The 17,654-nt window shown below is 36.2% G+C and overlaps 1 protein-coding gene across 2 annotated transcripts in view; it reads right to left on the bottom strand.

The window, feature by feature from the left end:
* Positions 1–3,771: 3,771 nt before the first annotated feature.
* The window catches only part of XPO1 (exportin 1), a 47,985-nt gene continuing 34,102 nt past the window's right edge, over positions 3,772–17,654 (bottom strand). For both annotated transcript variants that reach the window (XM_059406007.1, XM_059406008.1), the window contains 16 exons: positions 17,403–17,531; positions 16,594–16,752; positions 15,227–15,424; positions 14,114–14,252; positions 13,726–13,907; positions 13,486–13,642; positions 13,223–13,386; positions 12,226–12,360; positions 11,757–11,940; positions 11,350–11,456; positions 9,416–9,610; positions 7,916–8,084; positions 7,095–7,229; positions 6,433–6,592; positions 6,253–6,349; positions 3,772–4,833 (listed from right to left, as the gene is read on the bottom strand). In XM_059406007.1, coding sequence (XP_059261990.1) covers positions 4,687–4,833; positions 6,253–6,349; positions 6,433–6,592; positions 7,095–7,229; positions 7,916–8,084; positions 9,416–9,610; positions 11,350–11,456; positions 11,757–11,940; positions 12,226–12,360; positions 13,223–13,386; positions 13,486–13,642; positions 13,726–13,907; positions 14,114–14,252; positions 15,227–15,424; positions 16,594–16,752; positions 17,403–17,531 — 2,457 coding nt within the window. In that variant the 3' untranslated portion in view covers positions 3,772–4,686. The remainder of the gene's footprint in view (positions 4,834–6,252; positions 6,350–6,432; positions 6,593–7,094; positions 7,230–7,915; positions 8,085–9,415; positions 9,611–11,349; positions 11,457–11,756; positions 11,941–12,225; positions 12,361–13,222; positions 13,387–13,485; positions 13,643–13,725; positions 13,908–14,113; positions 14,253–15,226; positions 15,425–16,593; positions 16,753–17,402; positions 17,532–17,654) is intronic.

The following is a 17,654-nucleotide window of genomic DNA, read 5'->3' as shown; positions in this document are numbered from 1 at the left end:
ACTGTTGGGGAAACCTGAACACGCACTAGATTATTATGGAATTCCTGTTAATCTTCTGAATTTACTCAGAATGTCTCAGAAATGGAAAGTGCAAAAGATGGTAAGAGAAACTTTTTTTTTTTTTTAAGATTTTATTTATTTATTTGACGGAGAGAGAGATCACAAGCAGGCAGAGAGGCAGGCAGAGAGAGAGGGAGAAGCAGGCTCCCCGCTGAGCAGAGAGCCCCGATGTGGGGCTCAATCCCAGGACCCTGAGATCATGGCCTGAGTTGAAGGCAGAGGCTTAACCCACTGAGCCACTCAGGCACCCCTGGTAAGGGAAACTTTACAACAGTACTTATCAAAAGTACTACTTAAAGGCGTGCCCAGCTGACTCAGTTGGTGGAGGAGCATGTGACTCTTCATTTCCGGGTTTAAGTTCAAAACCGATGTTGGATATAGAGATTATTTTAAAAAATGCTATATATTATAATTAATAACCAGATACACTTCATTTGTTTTTACCTTTTTTTTTTTTTAAAGATTTCATTTACTTATCTGACAGAGAGATCACAAGTAGGCAGAGAGGCAGGCAGACAGAGGGAGGAGGAAGCAGGCTTCCTGCTGAGCAGAGCCCGATGTGGGACTCGATCCCATGACCCTGGGATCATGACCTGAGCCAAAGGCAGCGGCTTAACCCACTGAGCCACCCAGGCGCCCCTTGTTATTACCTTTTCAAAAACAGATTTTATTTTAGAGCACAAGTGAACAGGGGAAGGAGCAAGGGCGGAGGTGGGGAAGAATCTCAAGCTGACTCCACATTCTGAGTGGACCCCAATTGGGGTTCCATCTCACAACCCTGAGCCGAGGGCAAGAGTCCCAACACTTAACCAACTAAGTCACCCAGGTGCCCCTATTTTTACTTAAAAAATGCCCTATGCCCGAACGTGGGGCTTATACTCAGGACCCTGAGATCGAGTCATGTGACAGAATGAATTATGTTGCTTTTTCAGTGTATCCTAACACATACACTACCAAATCAGACCAATTTCCTCTAAGTATTCTAGTATTTTTTTTTTCAAACTCCATCCTTGCCTATCTCTGTTGGGATCAAACATGAGACGTCTGTATCATAGGTAAGCCTAACAAATTAACTAGACTGGAATAAGGAAAAGCCTGTGAAGATGTAACTCCTACTTGGCTTACTTACTGGTTTATTTCAAATCTAAGAGGACATCAATCTCAAAATGTATCAAAAACACAACACTGCCAACTTGGACAACGTACTTGACAATCCAGTAAAATGCCATGAATTGGTTGTAGTTTTCTTTTTGAAATTAAATCAATCTGGCCACACTTTCTTCAAACTGTATTGTTTGTAATTTGGTAGACAATTCCTTGCATTACAGCTTGTAGGCAGCTCCCCTGCTTAAGTCCCAAGATCTAACTCAGCTGCCACTTGCAAGAAAATAGAGAATTGTGGTTATCCTTCTAATAATTAAGATTTCCTTAAAGTTTATGTCCTGCTGCTTCTGTGTGCCTTTCTGTACACATAAGTAAATTTTGATGTTGAACTATAAAATACACTTAGCAATTAAACTAATGTACACCAACAGCTGTGATTAAGTTCACAAATGGACAAGCAGACAGGTCAGTGGCATTGTGGTGCCATCGGAAGCTGATATGCCATCAATTGTTAAGAAACCCCAATTTCAGGGAAGCTAAAATCTGAATAAATAAAAATGCACCCTAGAGTTAAGTACGGTGTCAGTCATATTGTCATGTTTATATCTAAATCCTCACAACTATCAGGGGGACTTAGCTCTGTGATACTGTTTTTCAAGTGACTTACTCAAAATTCCCCATTTGACTGCCTAAACCAGGATTCAGACCCACTTAACTATGCAATCCTAGTCTTCCTCCCAATCTGTGACAATTTTGAGACTGACTTGTTCCCAGGAGTTGGAATGCAGTATGCCAAACATGTGAAATGGCCAGTTATCAGTGTGCTCTGCTCTCAAATACCTTCATAAGGGTGTCCCGAATTTGACCAATGTACAACTAAGCCAGAAATGCCCACCCTAGATTTAATGTGATAACACTGTTCTCTCTGGTTTTGGTGAAAACTCTTTGCTCAAATCCCAGAAGCTTCATACATGGGATTGAATTATGGGATAGAATGTATCTCTGAGAATTTTGTGTAAAGAAAACCTGAATCTGAAGTTTTAATTCAGTGAATTTATGTATTTTCTTTGAATGTGTTTAGCTTATATAAACTTTGAAGAAAGGATTCTTTTAAACCATAGCTATAATTACTCTTATTCAAGGTGTACATTTGTCTTGTGAAGTTCAAAATTTTTATCATTCTATATTGTACAATATTATAAATCACATAATTTATTAAAATACATGACAGTAACAGAGTCAGAAAGGGAAATGGAGGTGTTCTACTCTATCATCTTCCATTTCATGATCTAGTAGCTCTACCTCTTACCATCATATCCATATTTTCCAGAAGTTTATCATCACTTCTGCTTTCATTTCAGTCACAGAACTTCAACCTGGTTATTAAGGGAGGTTGGGAAATGTCATCAGCTAGGGAGCTTAAAAACCCAATTAAAACATACGGATTCAATTATTAACACAAATGAATACAATATATTGAGGGACAATTGCCAGTTTTTTTTAAACATTGTCCTGAGGCCTGTATACAACGTAAAAAGGAAAAGTAAGTAAATTTACTCTCGGCAGTGGCTGAATCCCAGTTGCCAATCATTTCTCAATTCAAAGCAGACTATCCTGGCTTCCATACCAAACCTGGTTTTCTTGCAACATCTAGAACATACCAATAAAACAAGGGGGTAGAGAATGGATGTACTAGAAGATAAGAAAATTGTGTATGATCACTGACAGAAATGGTGACAGCTACTCAAAAGCAACCATATGCATTTCATAGCTAATTCAAAACAAACCAATCAATCTGAACCTAAACTTTTGCCTGATCCAAGAAAACCTCTTTTAAGGGGTTTTGAGGCCCAAACCAGTAAATAACAGGACCAAATCAAAGATTTGAACAAAGCTAAAGTTTGAAACAAAGTTTTCCAATGTTCTTCTTTGAATGTATTTCAAGTCTTACCATTTACTGTCCTAGAAAGAAGTTTCACACAGGATTATATTTTACCGAAATAATGATTTTGCCAAAGCCTATAAAAGTTAGAGTAGTACAGCAATTATACAAAATTGCTGACTCTGCATGACACAAGGCACTTCAAATGCTTGGGTTTTAGTCTAGGTTTATAGGTTAGATTCAATCCTCTGGAAACAGGTTCACCCAAGCTAGTTTCCTTTTTCTATTCCCTTAGTTCTACCCCCTTTCATGTTTTATAGGACATCTACACATTTCCCCCCTTCCTCTTACCTTTCCTAAAGGGTTAAGGCAACTTTCTAAAGGTTATAGTAGACAAAAATACAAGTAAGCAAGATTATCTGCACTAGCTTCTTACACCTGGGTTCTCTTTCTCTTTAATCTGTTACAGCTAATCCTAACCAGGACCACCAAGGGAAGATGCTTTTTGACCGCAAATAAAGATCAAAGGATGGTAAACTGCCAAAGGAATTTGTTTCTTGGGAACCAGAGCCATATTCAAGTAACCCAACTATGCCTTTACTCCCAATAACCGCAGAGGTTATATTTGCATATCAACAGTGTCCAACTTCACTTAATGTTACCTAATACTTAAAACACATATAATCACTTTAATGTAGGAATAATTTTGAGCCAATGAAGAAAAATAAATGTAAACCAAGTTTATTTTGCTTTTTAAGTAGTGTTCTTAAAGCACTACAGCTTGGTAAACAATGTAAATTAGTATAAGTCATCTCAAAAGCCAGAGTTTTGTTTTGTTTGTTTTTTAATGAGTTGTTAAAAAGATGCAGCCTATTCTAACAGGATAAATATTTTTAACCATTTCACTTCGAGTTAATGAAGGCTCACAAATGAGCAACACTCCTCATTGAGGAAAACAAAAAGCTGTTGTCGACAAGCGACAGCACACACACACAAAAACAAAAAGAACTGTGTAAAAATAACTAACTGTGTTCCCATATTTTTTTGAAGTCGCTTTACAATGGGATGATATGCACATGATCTTGCTGCAGACTTGCCATACAGACTTGTAACACATGTAGTCTAGACAAACGATTCAGTCCAAGAGGTGCTAACTTTAGACAATGCAGCACTAGAATCCTCTTAACAACGCAATTTGTTTTACTCATTATCTTTTCTTCTAGACTGAAATACAGGCTAGAAAGAAAATGCTCCCTAATTAAAAATTGGTATTGTTTACAGGAAACTGTGTAATTTTGCATTAGAATTTACAAGTATATGTTCAAATTGAATTTGCCTCCTCCCCCCATCCCAGCCACAAAATGGGCATGAAGTAAAATTTTTAAAAATGCCTTAATTTTTTAACTTCATGCAAACTAAAGATGACCAAAACAAAAGCTTAAACAATGGAAGGATATTTCACAGAAAATTTCTTATACAAAAAACACATAAGAAAAAGGGCCACTAGGTGACATTTTAATTTACAAATTGGCATCATTTTGGTCGACAAATATCCAGATGCTGTTTTCTTCTGCTAACAAGAGTTGCAGGGGGGGGGGAACCCAACAACAACAACAAAAAAACCAGCATGACTTCTGATTTTAATCACACATTTCTTCTGGAATCTCATGTGGATTAAGGATGCCAGGGACAGACATTTGAAGTTTATGTTTCTCTTCCTGAGCCTGTCGAAGGGCTGTTTCTCTTTCTTCCAAAAACAGATCAGAAGTATCTTCACCTGCAAACTCCTGTGAAAACAAGATAGTTGAGGTGTTAACATAATAAATTTCAATTTTGGAAAATTACCTTTTTTTGAGGGGGGAAAAACATAAACAAAACCCCCAAAAACCCACACAAAAAAAGACAGAATAAACACCTCCCTGTTTTGTTTACAATGATGATAAAAAAAATCTATCCTTCAACTGGCTGGCTTTAAATTATAGTGTATATACATACATTTTTAAAGATAATAGGTATTAGAGAAAGCAACGGCTCACATGCACAGGGGGAGGAGCAGAGGGAGAGGCACAAACGGACTCTGTGCTAGGCATGGAGCCCGACACCACATGGGGATCAATCCCAGGACCTGGAGATATCATGACCTGATCAAGGGTAAGACACTTAATTGAGTCACCCAGGTGTCCCTACATTATAATATACTGATACAATTCTGTGTAGCTGTTAAACCAAAGGTGTTAGTTGAGGATAAAAAAGGTTATTAAAAGAGGCACAGTCTGATGTCATATATATATAATACGCTTCATAAGCAAGGAGATTTAAAAAGCTATTTCTCCTACAATTAATGATAAAGTTTAGTTACACTATGATAAGACTTTGTAACTGTTTCAGGTAATTCTCATTCTTTGCATTCTCTACCTTACAACTTAGCTAATATATTCACAGTTGAAAAAAGCCTTATTTCTATCTTGGAAGAAAAAAATCTGAGTAATGTATGCGACCAATTCTTATTTGTCAGGTTAACATAATCTGTCAAGCACTTGTAGATATTATGTTACTTTTAAATTTCTTCTTTTAATTTTTTAAAAAGATTTTATTTATTTGTCAGAAAGAGAGCCCAAGTGAGCACAAGCAGAATGGCCACCAGAGGGAGCAGTAGACTCCCCACTGAGCAGGGAGGTTTACCCAAACTTGATCCCAGAACCCTGGAATCATGACCTGAGCCAAATGCAGACACTTAACCAGCTGAACTACCCAGCCCTCCCTACTTCTAAATTTCTTTAAAAGAAAATATTATAAGATTAATCCCTCTTCCCATAAATTTAAATGAAGCATTGTGTAACAACAGCAATAACAAGTTGATTATCTGCTCATTTCTCTTAACTCCCTAAATGATTTGTAACAAAATGGGTATGAAATTCCCAAGAGTCTTTCCCCGTATTTCACAATTTAAGAATGGATGTAATCCCAATATTCCAAGACATTTATATCATCTAAAATGAATTATATTAGTAACAACTTTCCAAGAACATTTGAAACCCATCTTATTCTCAACTACAAATTCATAGTTTTTCACTCTGAATCAGTCTAGGACTAGTAAGCATGAGTATCGCTCATTCTGCTTTAACAAAAAAGTGGTTAATTCTACAATACAACAACTAAATCATATTTAGCTTTAATATTTCTCCAAGTGCAAACAAAGCACATACCTTTATTTGTACTAGGAAATCCCTAAGATGTTCCTTGAAAGCAGGAATATCCTGATTTAAGCTGAAAAGCCCTGTCACAAAGAGCTTCACTTGAGCACTGCAAGTTAAAACACAACAATTAAATAATCACTATTTTTTTTTAACTGAAAAATGTATGCGGGTATTAAAAAGCATATTTACTCTTGTAGATGAGGGAATGCAGATTTAAGGAGATTTGCCACATATTCCTGAATGAACATCTGGTTGTTAACTGGATTTCCAGGATTTAATGGTGTACTTATTTTTCCTTCTTCAACCAAATTAAACATATATGCAAGTATTGACGCATGCATTGTCAAACCTGTTGATAAAAAGAACATTATTCACTCCAACAGGCAGTAATAACAAACAGAACACTTAACATTTTCATGGCTATAGATTTCTTTTTTAAAGATTTTATTTATTTATTTGACAGAGAGAGATTACAAGTAGGCAGAGAGGCAGGCAGAGAGAGAGAGGAGGAAGCAGGCTCCCTGCTGAGCAGAGAGCCCGATGTGGGACTCGATCCCAGGACCCTGAGATCATGACCTGAGCCGAAGGCAGCGGCTTAACCCACTGAGCCACCCAGGTGCCCTAGATTTTTTTTTTTTAAGATTTTATTTTTATTTATTTTTCAGAGAGAGAGATCACAAGTAGGCAGAGGGGCAGGCAGAGAGAGAGAAGAGGAAGCAGGCTCTCCGCTGAGCAGAGAGCCCGATATGGGGGCTCTTATCTCAGGACCCTGAGATCATGACCTGAGCTAAAGGCAGAGGCTTATTAACCCAATAAGCCACCCAGGCACCCCCATGGCGATAAATTCTTACCAGCAGTATGTGAGGTGTCTGTCACAACAGAAAAGATATGCTGAAGAATATCACAAAAATAAGTCTGATAAAAACTCTGAGCTGCAGCTTCTTCTTGTGCAACATTTTGTAAGAGTGTAAAAAGTATCTGTAAGCCTAAAATGTACAGAACACCAACAAAGTTATTACGGTCTAGAAACATTCATACAGAATTCCTACTCAACTACTTGGTTTCAAAAGCCATTCTTACCACCCCCCTCCACTAATGACTAAAAATTCTTTGCCTAAGTTTTCTTGAGTAATGGGAGTTCAACTAGCAACTATACCTGCTTAGATACAGACTACCAAGTATTAACTATTACCAACGTTCCACTTTTTCTGAAAGTTTAGTCAATTCTCTCCAAATCAACTCTGAAAACAGCATTACCAAGTACCTATCTGTTACACAAACCATTTTCTATTTAAAAGCTAAATAAAAACCTCTCTTGCTAAAGATGTAATGTTTTATCCTTACTTTAACCCTTACTGGCACCAAGGAAAAGCAGATGAGAAAAAGGACATACTTGTGAGGATGTGGAGACGTGATGTCACTCTACTTTCAATTTTACACCCATCTCCTTGTAAAACTTGATCCTGCCTGTGGACTCAACTATGGAAGAGAGTATTCAACTGCTTTTAGGATTTACTTAGACCTACACATGTAAGTGATGCACTCCAATAAAACCCTGATAACAAGTGTTGTTGTCTTACGAGTATATGACTATACCTACACATCTATTTCTAAGAGCCTGTGGATTTGTGGGACAAATGAATAAAATGAATGAAAGGACATGTGTATTTACCTGTATCTGCAACGTTCCTCATAGTATGTTTAAAAGCCCAAATAATGGAATCCAAAACAAGTTTAAATTGTGCAGGTGGTATAGCCAGGAATGCTGGGAAACAATGAGAATTGACAGCCTGAAGTAGTAAGAAAAAGTTCGTTCTGTGTTCAGGATATTCTTCAAAGTCCTAAAAACAAATGGTGAGAACAAAATATTTCAATGCCTTGTTATGTTAGGTAAGAAAGAAAAAGTAAATCCTAATTTAGTATAAAGGTTTGGAGTTGTTAGTGGGCCTCATAAGCCATGCGGCCTCGTGACTGCAAGGAAACCTGAAGACAATATAATCTGAGTCCCATCGAAGATGAAATTACCAATTATTACACAAATGAATTACTAACATGAAGGTCACATTATAAAGAGAATTCCTCAAAACCCACACAAAGAACATCACATTTTCTAGTTACACTGAGACTGTTACTACCATGTTATGAGTGACTTCAAGATCAGTAATACAGATCTGAAAATTTTTTAGCTGCTGTGTAAACCTGTATACTTTTATCTACACTTTCCCTTCTTGGTTAATTTATTTTCCCATTTCAGGATGCCTGGGTGGTTCAGTCATTAAGCGTCTGCCTTGCCTCATGATCCCAGGGTCCTGGGATTGAGCCCCACATTGGGCTCCATGCTCAGCATGGATGGAGTCTACTTCTCCCTCTCCACTCCCCCTGCGTCTCTGTCAAATAAATAAATGAAATCTTAGGGGGAAAAAATTATATATATATATAAAAATAAAAGCGGGGGAGAAGGTGGTTCCCCACAAAGCAAAGAGCCCCAATGCGGAGCTTGATCCCAGGACAGTGTCACTAAATTTTTAATGCTTAAAATACAGCAACTTGTCACTAAATGCTAGCGGCTATTTTAATGTTACACTCTATCTAATTTACTATTTTGTTAAGGTCTTTTTAAAATTAAAGATTTATTTGCTTGAGGAGGTGGGCAGTGTACTTGGGAGGGAGCAGAGGGAGAGAATCTTTAAGCAGTCTCCCCACTAAGTGCAGGGCCTGGAGATGGGGCTTTATCTTAAAACCTGGAGATCGAGACCACCAAGAGTCAAGAAGTTCAACTGTCTGAGCCACACACAGGTACTCCAAGATCTTTTAAATTATAAATTTTTAAAAAAGTACTTCTGGAGTGCCTGCGTGGCTCAGCTGGTCTAGTGTCTGGCTCAGTCAGTTTAGGGTCCTAGGATTCAGACCCAGTATTGGGCTCCCTGCTCAGTGGGGAGTCTGCTTCTCCCGTGACTTCCACCCCTCCCCTGATTCATGCTTGTGCTCTCTCTCAAATAAATAAAATCTTAAACAAACAAACAAAAAGGTAAGTGTTTCTCTGGTCTACAAATCCAAATATTTGAACAGAGCTTAAAACTTATGCTACTCTCAGAGGTATCATTTATTTATGCTTTTAACTTAAAGAATATATACTACAGAATTTCCCATAATTGAAATGGATACCACATACCTTATTTATCATATTCAATGTGCATTCAAAAACAGCATCAAATATTTGAGGTATTTCAGCTGTTATATGTCCTCCTAACTTGTTGACAATAATAGCCATAGTACTAAGCACTTCTGGTTCTCTAGCAGCTGGGACATTTCTCTGATAATCAATGAGAACTGCATCCAATAGAGGAGGAACAAAATTTTCAGCTACCTATAAAAAAAATAAAAACTTTTAGGTTTTATTCTACTTGCTAACAATATGAAAACAGATCAGTGTTGTATTGACATTTAGACGGAGTATCTGCTTTAAACTGGAAAATCCCTTGTTTTAATTTGGTTTTGGATTTTAAAACTTTTTACCAAAAGAAACCAAGAAACCATAATAGGCTGGGAAGAGCCACAGACATATTCAGAGTTCAAATCTGTAATTATAAAGGTAACTTGGGCCCAAAATCAAGTGACGGGCTCCAAATTACTGTGGCAGGACCAAGATTCTAGGGGTACTGCACGTGGGATAACTTGCCTAAAGGAATGAAATAGAGTCCTAACCAATACTGTATCAATTCTGTCAATGAATAATATTTGTAAAATCCAAGCAGCTCATATCTAATACAGAGTAGACACTCATTCACAATTATTGTTTTTTTAAACTTAGTGAATGCTACCTGTTAAGTACTTTAATAAATAAAAGTAAAAACTACTTACTATTGTAAAAGGAATTAGAATCATACCAGAAAGACCCTGAGTTTCCATGAGTCTCAATAAACAGGGTCATATTAAAGTGTAACTTACGTGCCTTTAATAGGTTCTTTATTAAATAGACAAGGACAATAATTACAAATAATAATTCTCCTAACTAAAGGTTACCAGTATTAGTAGTGTGCTACTATACAAAATAGGCCTAGAAAAATTTTAAGGATAAGCACATTATTTTTCAGATAACCCACTTGTTCTGTTAGACCAGAACTGATTCTCATTTTACTCTTAAAATGCAGCAATTCTTCCCCCACTTCAAGTGGTTCATAAAGTTTGAGTTATTTAATTCACTGCCCCAGCCCTCAATATAAATCTTTGCTATAAAATGATACTGTCTTCTTAGGATTGCAAACGCTCCTAAATTTGCCCAAGCTATTGTAATTATGAACTTCACAATTCCTTTCATTCATCTCATCTAATTTCGAATTTGAAGTAAGTTCTGATCTCATAATACAGGTGTTCGAAACCTTTCAATATCTGATATGCTGAGAATTCCATAACTGTTTTCTGAACAAGTTCCCTGAAAAGTATCTCCTTATCTGTACAAACAATACTGAAATTTTAAAGTTATGAAAATAAACAGTACACTTATCAACCACTATTTATTTGCATACAGCAAAGACTAACATGACAGGATTCCTTGTAATATTCCAAGGATGAAAAGAATGAAATGGCAGAATAAATTAAAAATACACACTTAAAGAAAGTACTAACACACATTTTCCCAAGTTGAGGCATATATGGAGCCTCATTTAGTTTCTGAAAAATCATTTTCCTTTCTGGAAATGATTTAAAACTAAAAGAAAGAAGAGTAAAACAGACTTAAAACTTCCACTGGGAAGGCCCTTACTTCCTTACTTTCACTACAGAGGCAAACTATTGACAGCTTTGTAAGTTGCTCTGAAGATTCATGAAGAAACACTTCATGAAGAAAAAATTTCATCAGAATGTTTACTATCCATAGGGGAAAAAGGGACTCAAGACACTTTGTTACTCATCACTACTGTCCCCTACTAACAGCAATTTCTTAGGAAGATGGTATACATAATAGTATTTTCAAGTATTCAAGGAGTCTGAAAAATAGAGGACACTGCAAGATAATGCCAAACCTACCATTTAAATTACCTTTAAATGAGCTACATGCACATATCAGAGAATACAGCATTCACTTAAAAAGTGTAACATTTCACATACCATCTGTGGATCATTGGATCGGCTCACCCAACCAGATATTAACTTTAAAGTTTCCCTTTTTACTGTTCGCATACTTCTAATCAACGGTTGCTTTGTAACCATCTCACCTAAAAAACAAAATCCAGTGAAATCCAACTTGACAACTAAAATTCTACACTGGCAGTTACATGTACTTCAGATATAATAGTTCTGACTTACCACTCAAAAACATAAAGACAAGGGAAAATAAACTAAGAGTAATTTTACAAGGGAAAGATGTAAGCAACTCATTAAAAATAACTGTCTATGGTCATTTGGACATTGGGAGAGTTAACTTAAATCTGTAAGAAATGAATGCTTACACTAAGACTGTGAATGGAGAACTGATTTGTTATTTCACCATTCCACAAAAAGTCAGAATCACTTACCATTAGCTTGGATAGCTGCTGAAATATTTTCACTGAGGCACTTGTATACATTAAGCATATCTAAATAAATTCTCCCAAGCTGAATTACAAAGGGATGTCCGACAGCTTTGCAGGCTCTAACATTTGTTTTCAATATGCTACCGAGCTGCTTAACTGTTTCAGGATCTTTAAGTATATCCACATTCTGTGAAGGACAAATAACAAATTTTGTTTATCACATGAAAATTATTTTTGTAATTACTAAAGCAAAAACCACTACCCACACCCTACTCCAAACCACCATCACATTTATAATTAAAAATAGTAAAACAAGAAGTCTTTATACCTACAAGTATAACTAAGTATAGAGTAACAGTCCCAATATATCAACAAAACAAAATACAATTACAGTATAATTTTTACTACTTTTGTAAACAACACGGTCTTCTTGAATTCCATTAGGACTTGAGAAAAGAAGAGTAAAACTTACTTTGGTTGCCTGCTGGATTATGCTATCCCAAACCTGATTAGGGAGTAGCATATATTTTTCTATCAAATGTTCTTGTACTGTTTGGTCTGTTTGTGCACCAATCATGTACCCGACAGCTTCATAAAATGTATGGACCTATATAAAAAGGCAGACATTTCACTTTTATGCATAAGGAAAACTAGACACAAGCAATTCACGTATGTATTAGAACCTATTTTTTGAGTCTGAGAAATACTTACATTAGGCAGGAAAAAAGCCTGTCAAACTTTTGCCTAAATTTTTGCTCCACTATGAAAATTTAACCACTTCAGCAGAGAGGTGGGTGGGGGTGGGGGTAAAAAAGGTGATGATTAAGGAGTGCACTGGGTAATGTATGGAACTGTTGACTCACTATATTATACACGAAAACTAACACCGTATGTTAACTATAGTGGAATTAAAAAAAAAAAAATTAGCCACAGACACGTGAACTGAATCCAATGGTGGCACTCTCTCTACTGCCATTCATAAATTCTGAGTAAAACAGTAGTCACGGGATACCTGTGTGGCTCAGTTAAGCATATAGCCCTCCCAACCCCATGTATGTTCTGTCAAATAAACCTTAAAAACAACAACAACAAAAAGTGACTACATTTTGGGGGGGGGGGGGGTAGAGGGAGAGAGAATCTTAGGCTCCATGCCCAGTCTCATCACCCAGAGAGCAGGACTGGATGCTCAACGGCCTGAGCCACTCAGGGGCCCCAATACTGCTTTCTTTCTTTCCCTCTCTCTCTCTTTTTAAGATTTTACTTATTTATTTGGTAGAGACTGCAAGAGACGGAACACAAGCAGGGGGAATGGAAGAGGGAGAAGCAGACTCTCTGTTGAGCAGGAAGCCCGATGTGGGGCTTGATCCCAGGCCTGGGATCATGACCTGAGCCAAAGGCAGACGCCTAATGACTGAGCCACACAGGCACCCCTACTACTCTTCTAAGAAAAGGCTTAGTGTTCTACATACCTGTTGAGGCTGAAGATCACAAATTATAGTGTTGATATTGTTCAAAATTTCATCAATAAATGGCATTACTTCTCCAACCTGAACCTGAACAAAATGCCTGCGGCATTTCTGAGCTATTTTAATGAAAGTATCACAAGCCATGTCTTGGACTCCGTCATGTGTCTCTAAGGAAACAAAAACATTTTTCAAAAAATTTTCAAGAAAAAATTTTTGTTTTGTTCAGTAAATAGCTAAATAATATATATATATTAAAGAAGATTTACCATGCATGAATTCAAACAACTTGTTAACTACAGTCTTCAAAAACTTCCAGTGAGCTCTTAAAAACCTTGGATATTGACCTACTATGTACATGATATTTGATGCAATAATAGCTTTATTATCTTTGCCTCTTTTCTGTTCACATAATCCTAATAGATCCTGTAAAATAAGACCAATTTCAGTCATTTATATTAATACAATAGTTACCTAACAGTTCCAGTTCATATGTATCACTTGCATACCTTTATAACAGTAACAAGAAAGCGTTTTTCATCCTCTTCATGCATTGCTCCACTAATGGAGCCTATTGCCCAACACAATGTATTCAAATTTTTCCATGACCACTCTGTACCATTCACTTGATTGTGAAGTTTCTCAGTCATTATTCTTTCTGTATCTACATAATCCAGATGAGTAAGATAAACTACAAAGGAAGGGAAAAGGTTCCAAAGGTTCAAATGCAAAACTCTACAATCAAAAAAATCTAGTAATAATAGCACATCAATAAAGGTAGTTATTAACAGATTCAGAAAAGTATAACACATTTCTTTAAATACTATTACAAAAAAAAAAAGTATTTCCACCCCAGAATTATAAGAAATATTGAATTGACAGTATTTATTCACTCACCTAATGTTTCTCTCATATTCTTATACAAATTAATGGAATCTGTATCCTTCATGAATTCTCTTACAACTTCTCCCTGATCATTTTCTACAACCAATACTTCCTCTGGTTTAGCCATACGACTAACCATCAATAAACGGACCTACTCAACAATAAACAAGAAAAATCTATTACATTTTTGCAATCAGCCACATCGAATGTAGGAATAAAAGTTTAAGCACTTCACACTTTAGGCCAACATACTCCCCAAACTGTTCCCACAATATAAAAGAATATGAACATTTAAAAAATGTAATTCTAGGGGTGCCTCTGTGTGGCTCAGTCTGTTAATGAACATGTGCTTTCAACTCATGTCCTAGTTCTACGGTCCTGGGATTGGTGAACCTGCATCAAGCTCCCTGCTCAGCAAGGAGTCTCTCCCTCTCTTCCTCTACCCCTCCCCATTGCTTGTGCTCACTTTCTCTCTCAAATAAATAAAAATTTTTAATTTGTATTAAAATTAAACCATTTTTAATGGTTTTCAAATGTTAATTATCTTGAATAAACATATACTATTAAGTTTTCTGTGTTTCATCCAGAAAGCGACTGATTCAGTAGATTGGTAGGTGATTTGTATTTCTAACAAACTTACTGGTAGGGCTAATGCAGTCTACTTCTATGGACACACTTTGGAGAACTGTAGTTCTTTTTTTTAGAAGATTTTGTTAGAGAGTGAGCGAACCAGCATGCACAAGCAGGAGTAGCAGCAGGCAGGAGAAGCCGACTCCCCTGCCAAGCAAGGAGCCCAATGCAAGACTGATGCAGTACTCAATTCCAGGACCCCAGGATCATGACCTGAGCTGAAGGGAGATGCTTAACCGAATGAGCCACCCAGGTGTCCTGAAAACTACAGTTCTTAAACGAATCCTTTTCAATCTTCTAGCTTTGAACATAAATGGAGAAGTTATTGGATTCTTTTTGTACCTCTTTTATTTGGACATATTGTAAAAGCCTAAATAAAATTAAACAAACAAACAAACAAACAAACAACAAAAAAAAAACACAACCACTACTTTTAGTCTTCAAAATCACAGCAAGGAACAGGTAAAGCACTCAACCATCTACTTTATTAATTACCTTGGATAACACGGGCAAATACAGCTGTCTCCTGGGAGGAACATCAAAATGTTGACTTCCAGATAGCAATGGAGAAGCAGATGTAGAGAATGGGCTCTCTCTATAGAGTTCAGCTGCCAAATGATTCCAGTACTCAAGACAAATCTTAAAGATTTCAGTTTCCTCCACTTCTGATACCAACAACATGTAATGAAGGGCCTACAAAGACGACCAACAGTTTTAAATAATCCTTAATTTTCATCCTACCACAGATTGCCTTCCAATTGTTACTAGAATAAAAATTCACTTTTCATTTTACACAACTTTGAGGTTTCATTATTTATCTAAGACTAGAAATTCTCAAAGAGCAAACTGTGCTTTCTTCAGAGTCCTAGTCCTAGAACTTTAGAACTTTAAAACTTCATGTAGTAGCTGGCCAGTAGGTTATGTTAAAGAAGTTCCCTAAAAAGGTATGGACACTCAAGGACATTTGGTACTAATATTCAAAAGGTGTAAACAATCCAAATCTCCATCAACTCAGGATTGGTTATACAAAGTATTATGTAACCATACAATGGACCATTATTCAGCTATATAAAGAGATGAAATAATGGTACATGCTGCAACATGAATGAACTCTGAAAACACAGTAAGTGAAAGACACTAATTACAAAAGACCATACACTAGGAGTCAACTTATATGAAAGGTTCAAAACAGGTAAAATCCATAGACAGTAAACTAGTGGTTGGCTAGAGGCTGGGAGAGAGCAGAATAAGGGACTATTTTAATGGGTACATTATTTTGTATAGATGAATGAAAATATTTTAGAATAGAGGACAGCTGACAATACTGTGACTGTCACTGAGATTGTACACTTCCAGGTAGAGTTTTATGTCTCATGCATTATACCTCAATTTTCAAATAGCATCTTTATACTTTTCATCTTAGAAATGTCCGAATACCCTTTAGGAATTTATTTTTGATTATTAACGATTGATTTGAGATTATGCAGAACACATAATCAACAAATTCAGCTTGTAATTCAGAATTCACATATTTTTATGCACTGACAATAGGCAGAAGGTATGTCAAAGGTACACTTAAAATTTTTTTTAAAAGATTTTATTTATTTCAGAGTGCATGAGCGCAAACGAGTTGGGGGAGGGGCAGAGGGAGAAGCAGATTCCCTGCTGAGCCTGACCAATCCTGAGACCACAATAGGAGCCTAACGCAGACATTTAAAGGACTAAGCTGGACTGAACCACCCACATGCCCCAAAGATACATACATATATTTAAAAAAGAATAGACATTTTAGAATAAAGGCATTTTTGAAATAGCTTTCATTACAGAAGAATTTCAGAAGCCAAAGGATCCACAAAGCCTACCTCCATGAGTGTTTCCCTGAGATTTAACCTTTTCTCTATAAGTTGACCATGTTCCTTAAGAAAGGTGCAGAGAAACAAACTGAGATTTTGAATAAAGTTCTGTTCATCATCTTTTCCATTTGAGTATGCAAGTCGAATATTGGTATTTAAAGGAAGCATCTACAAGTTTAAATATGGACCATTAGTCTGCATTCTAAAACCAGTAAAAGATACTACCTTCAAATACTAAGATTTCATCACCTCATTTCTAATATTATAAACCACACACTTAGATTATTCTTCGATAGAAATCCTTAGTCTGTTTATAGTATTTTTGTATTCTAATATTTGATATTTTAAAATGTTACAAATAATAAGAATTCCACAATTTATCTTCTCAATTTTTCTCTGTATTATACTTTTCCTTTGTATCATTAAAACAAAAATATTCAATTAATTCACTGGAATATAAACACATACAGTAATGCAGTATTATGGTTAACATTCTAAATAATTTCATCTATACCTAATCAATATTATAAATAAACAATCTCATTTCAGAGGCAAAGTCAGAAGCAGAGCTAATATTAAAACCAGGTTTCCAAGCTTCTAAATTCTATGTAATTGAATTATGACACTCCCAGACTCTTTATTTCAAGGAATTTTCAAAATGTTCACTAAATTTCTACCTGTTCTTATTTTATGTAATAAATATACAATCACACTGAAGCTGATCTATTATAATTAGTTGTACCAAACGGTTCAACTCCAACCCAACTTCTTCTAAGGCACTAAAATTGTTCAGTCAGTTGTTAAGAGTGTTTTATTACCTGTTTTAGCTGCATCATTGTCAGTGTAAATAGCGTTACAAATTGTTCCTCATACTGGCTTACACTTACACCAGCAATCTCAGTGAGGCACTTCAGAGAGACATTTCGAAACATTGGAACATTCAGGAACTATTTTAAAATTTAAAAAAGCAAGCATAAAATTAAACATGTCATATTTTACTTGACAAATTAAGAATAATAAAGGTTTTAACAATAGGGAGTGTAAGGGAAAACACCAGATAAATGGATGGC

The sequence above is a fragment of the Mustela nigripes genome, chromosome 7, assembly GCF_022355385.1.
Source record: "Mustela nigripes isolate SB6536 chromosome 7, MUSNIG.SB6536, whole genome shotgun sequence".
NCBI classification, from domain to species: Eukaryota; Metazoa; Chordata; class Mammalia; order Carnivora; family Mustelidae; genus Mustela; species Mustela nigripes.
This window is presented reverse-complemented; position numbering and strand designations above follow the sequence as displayed.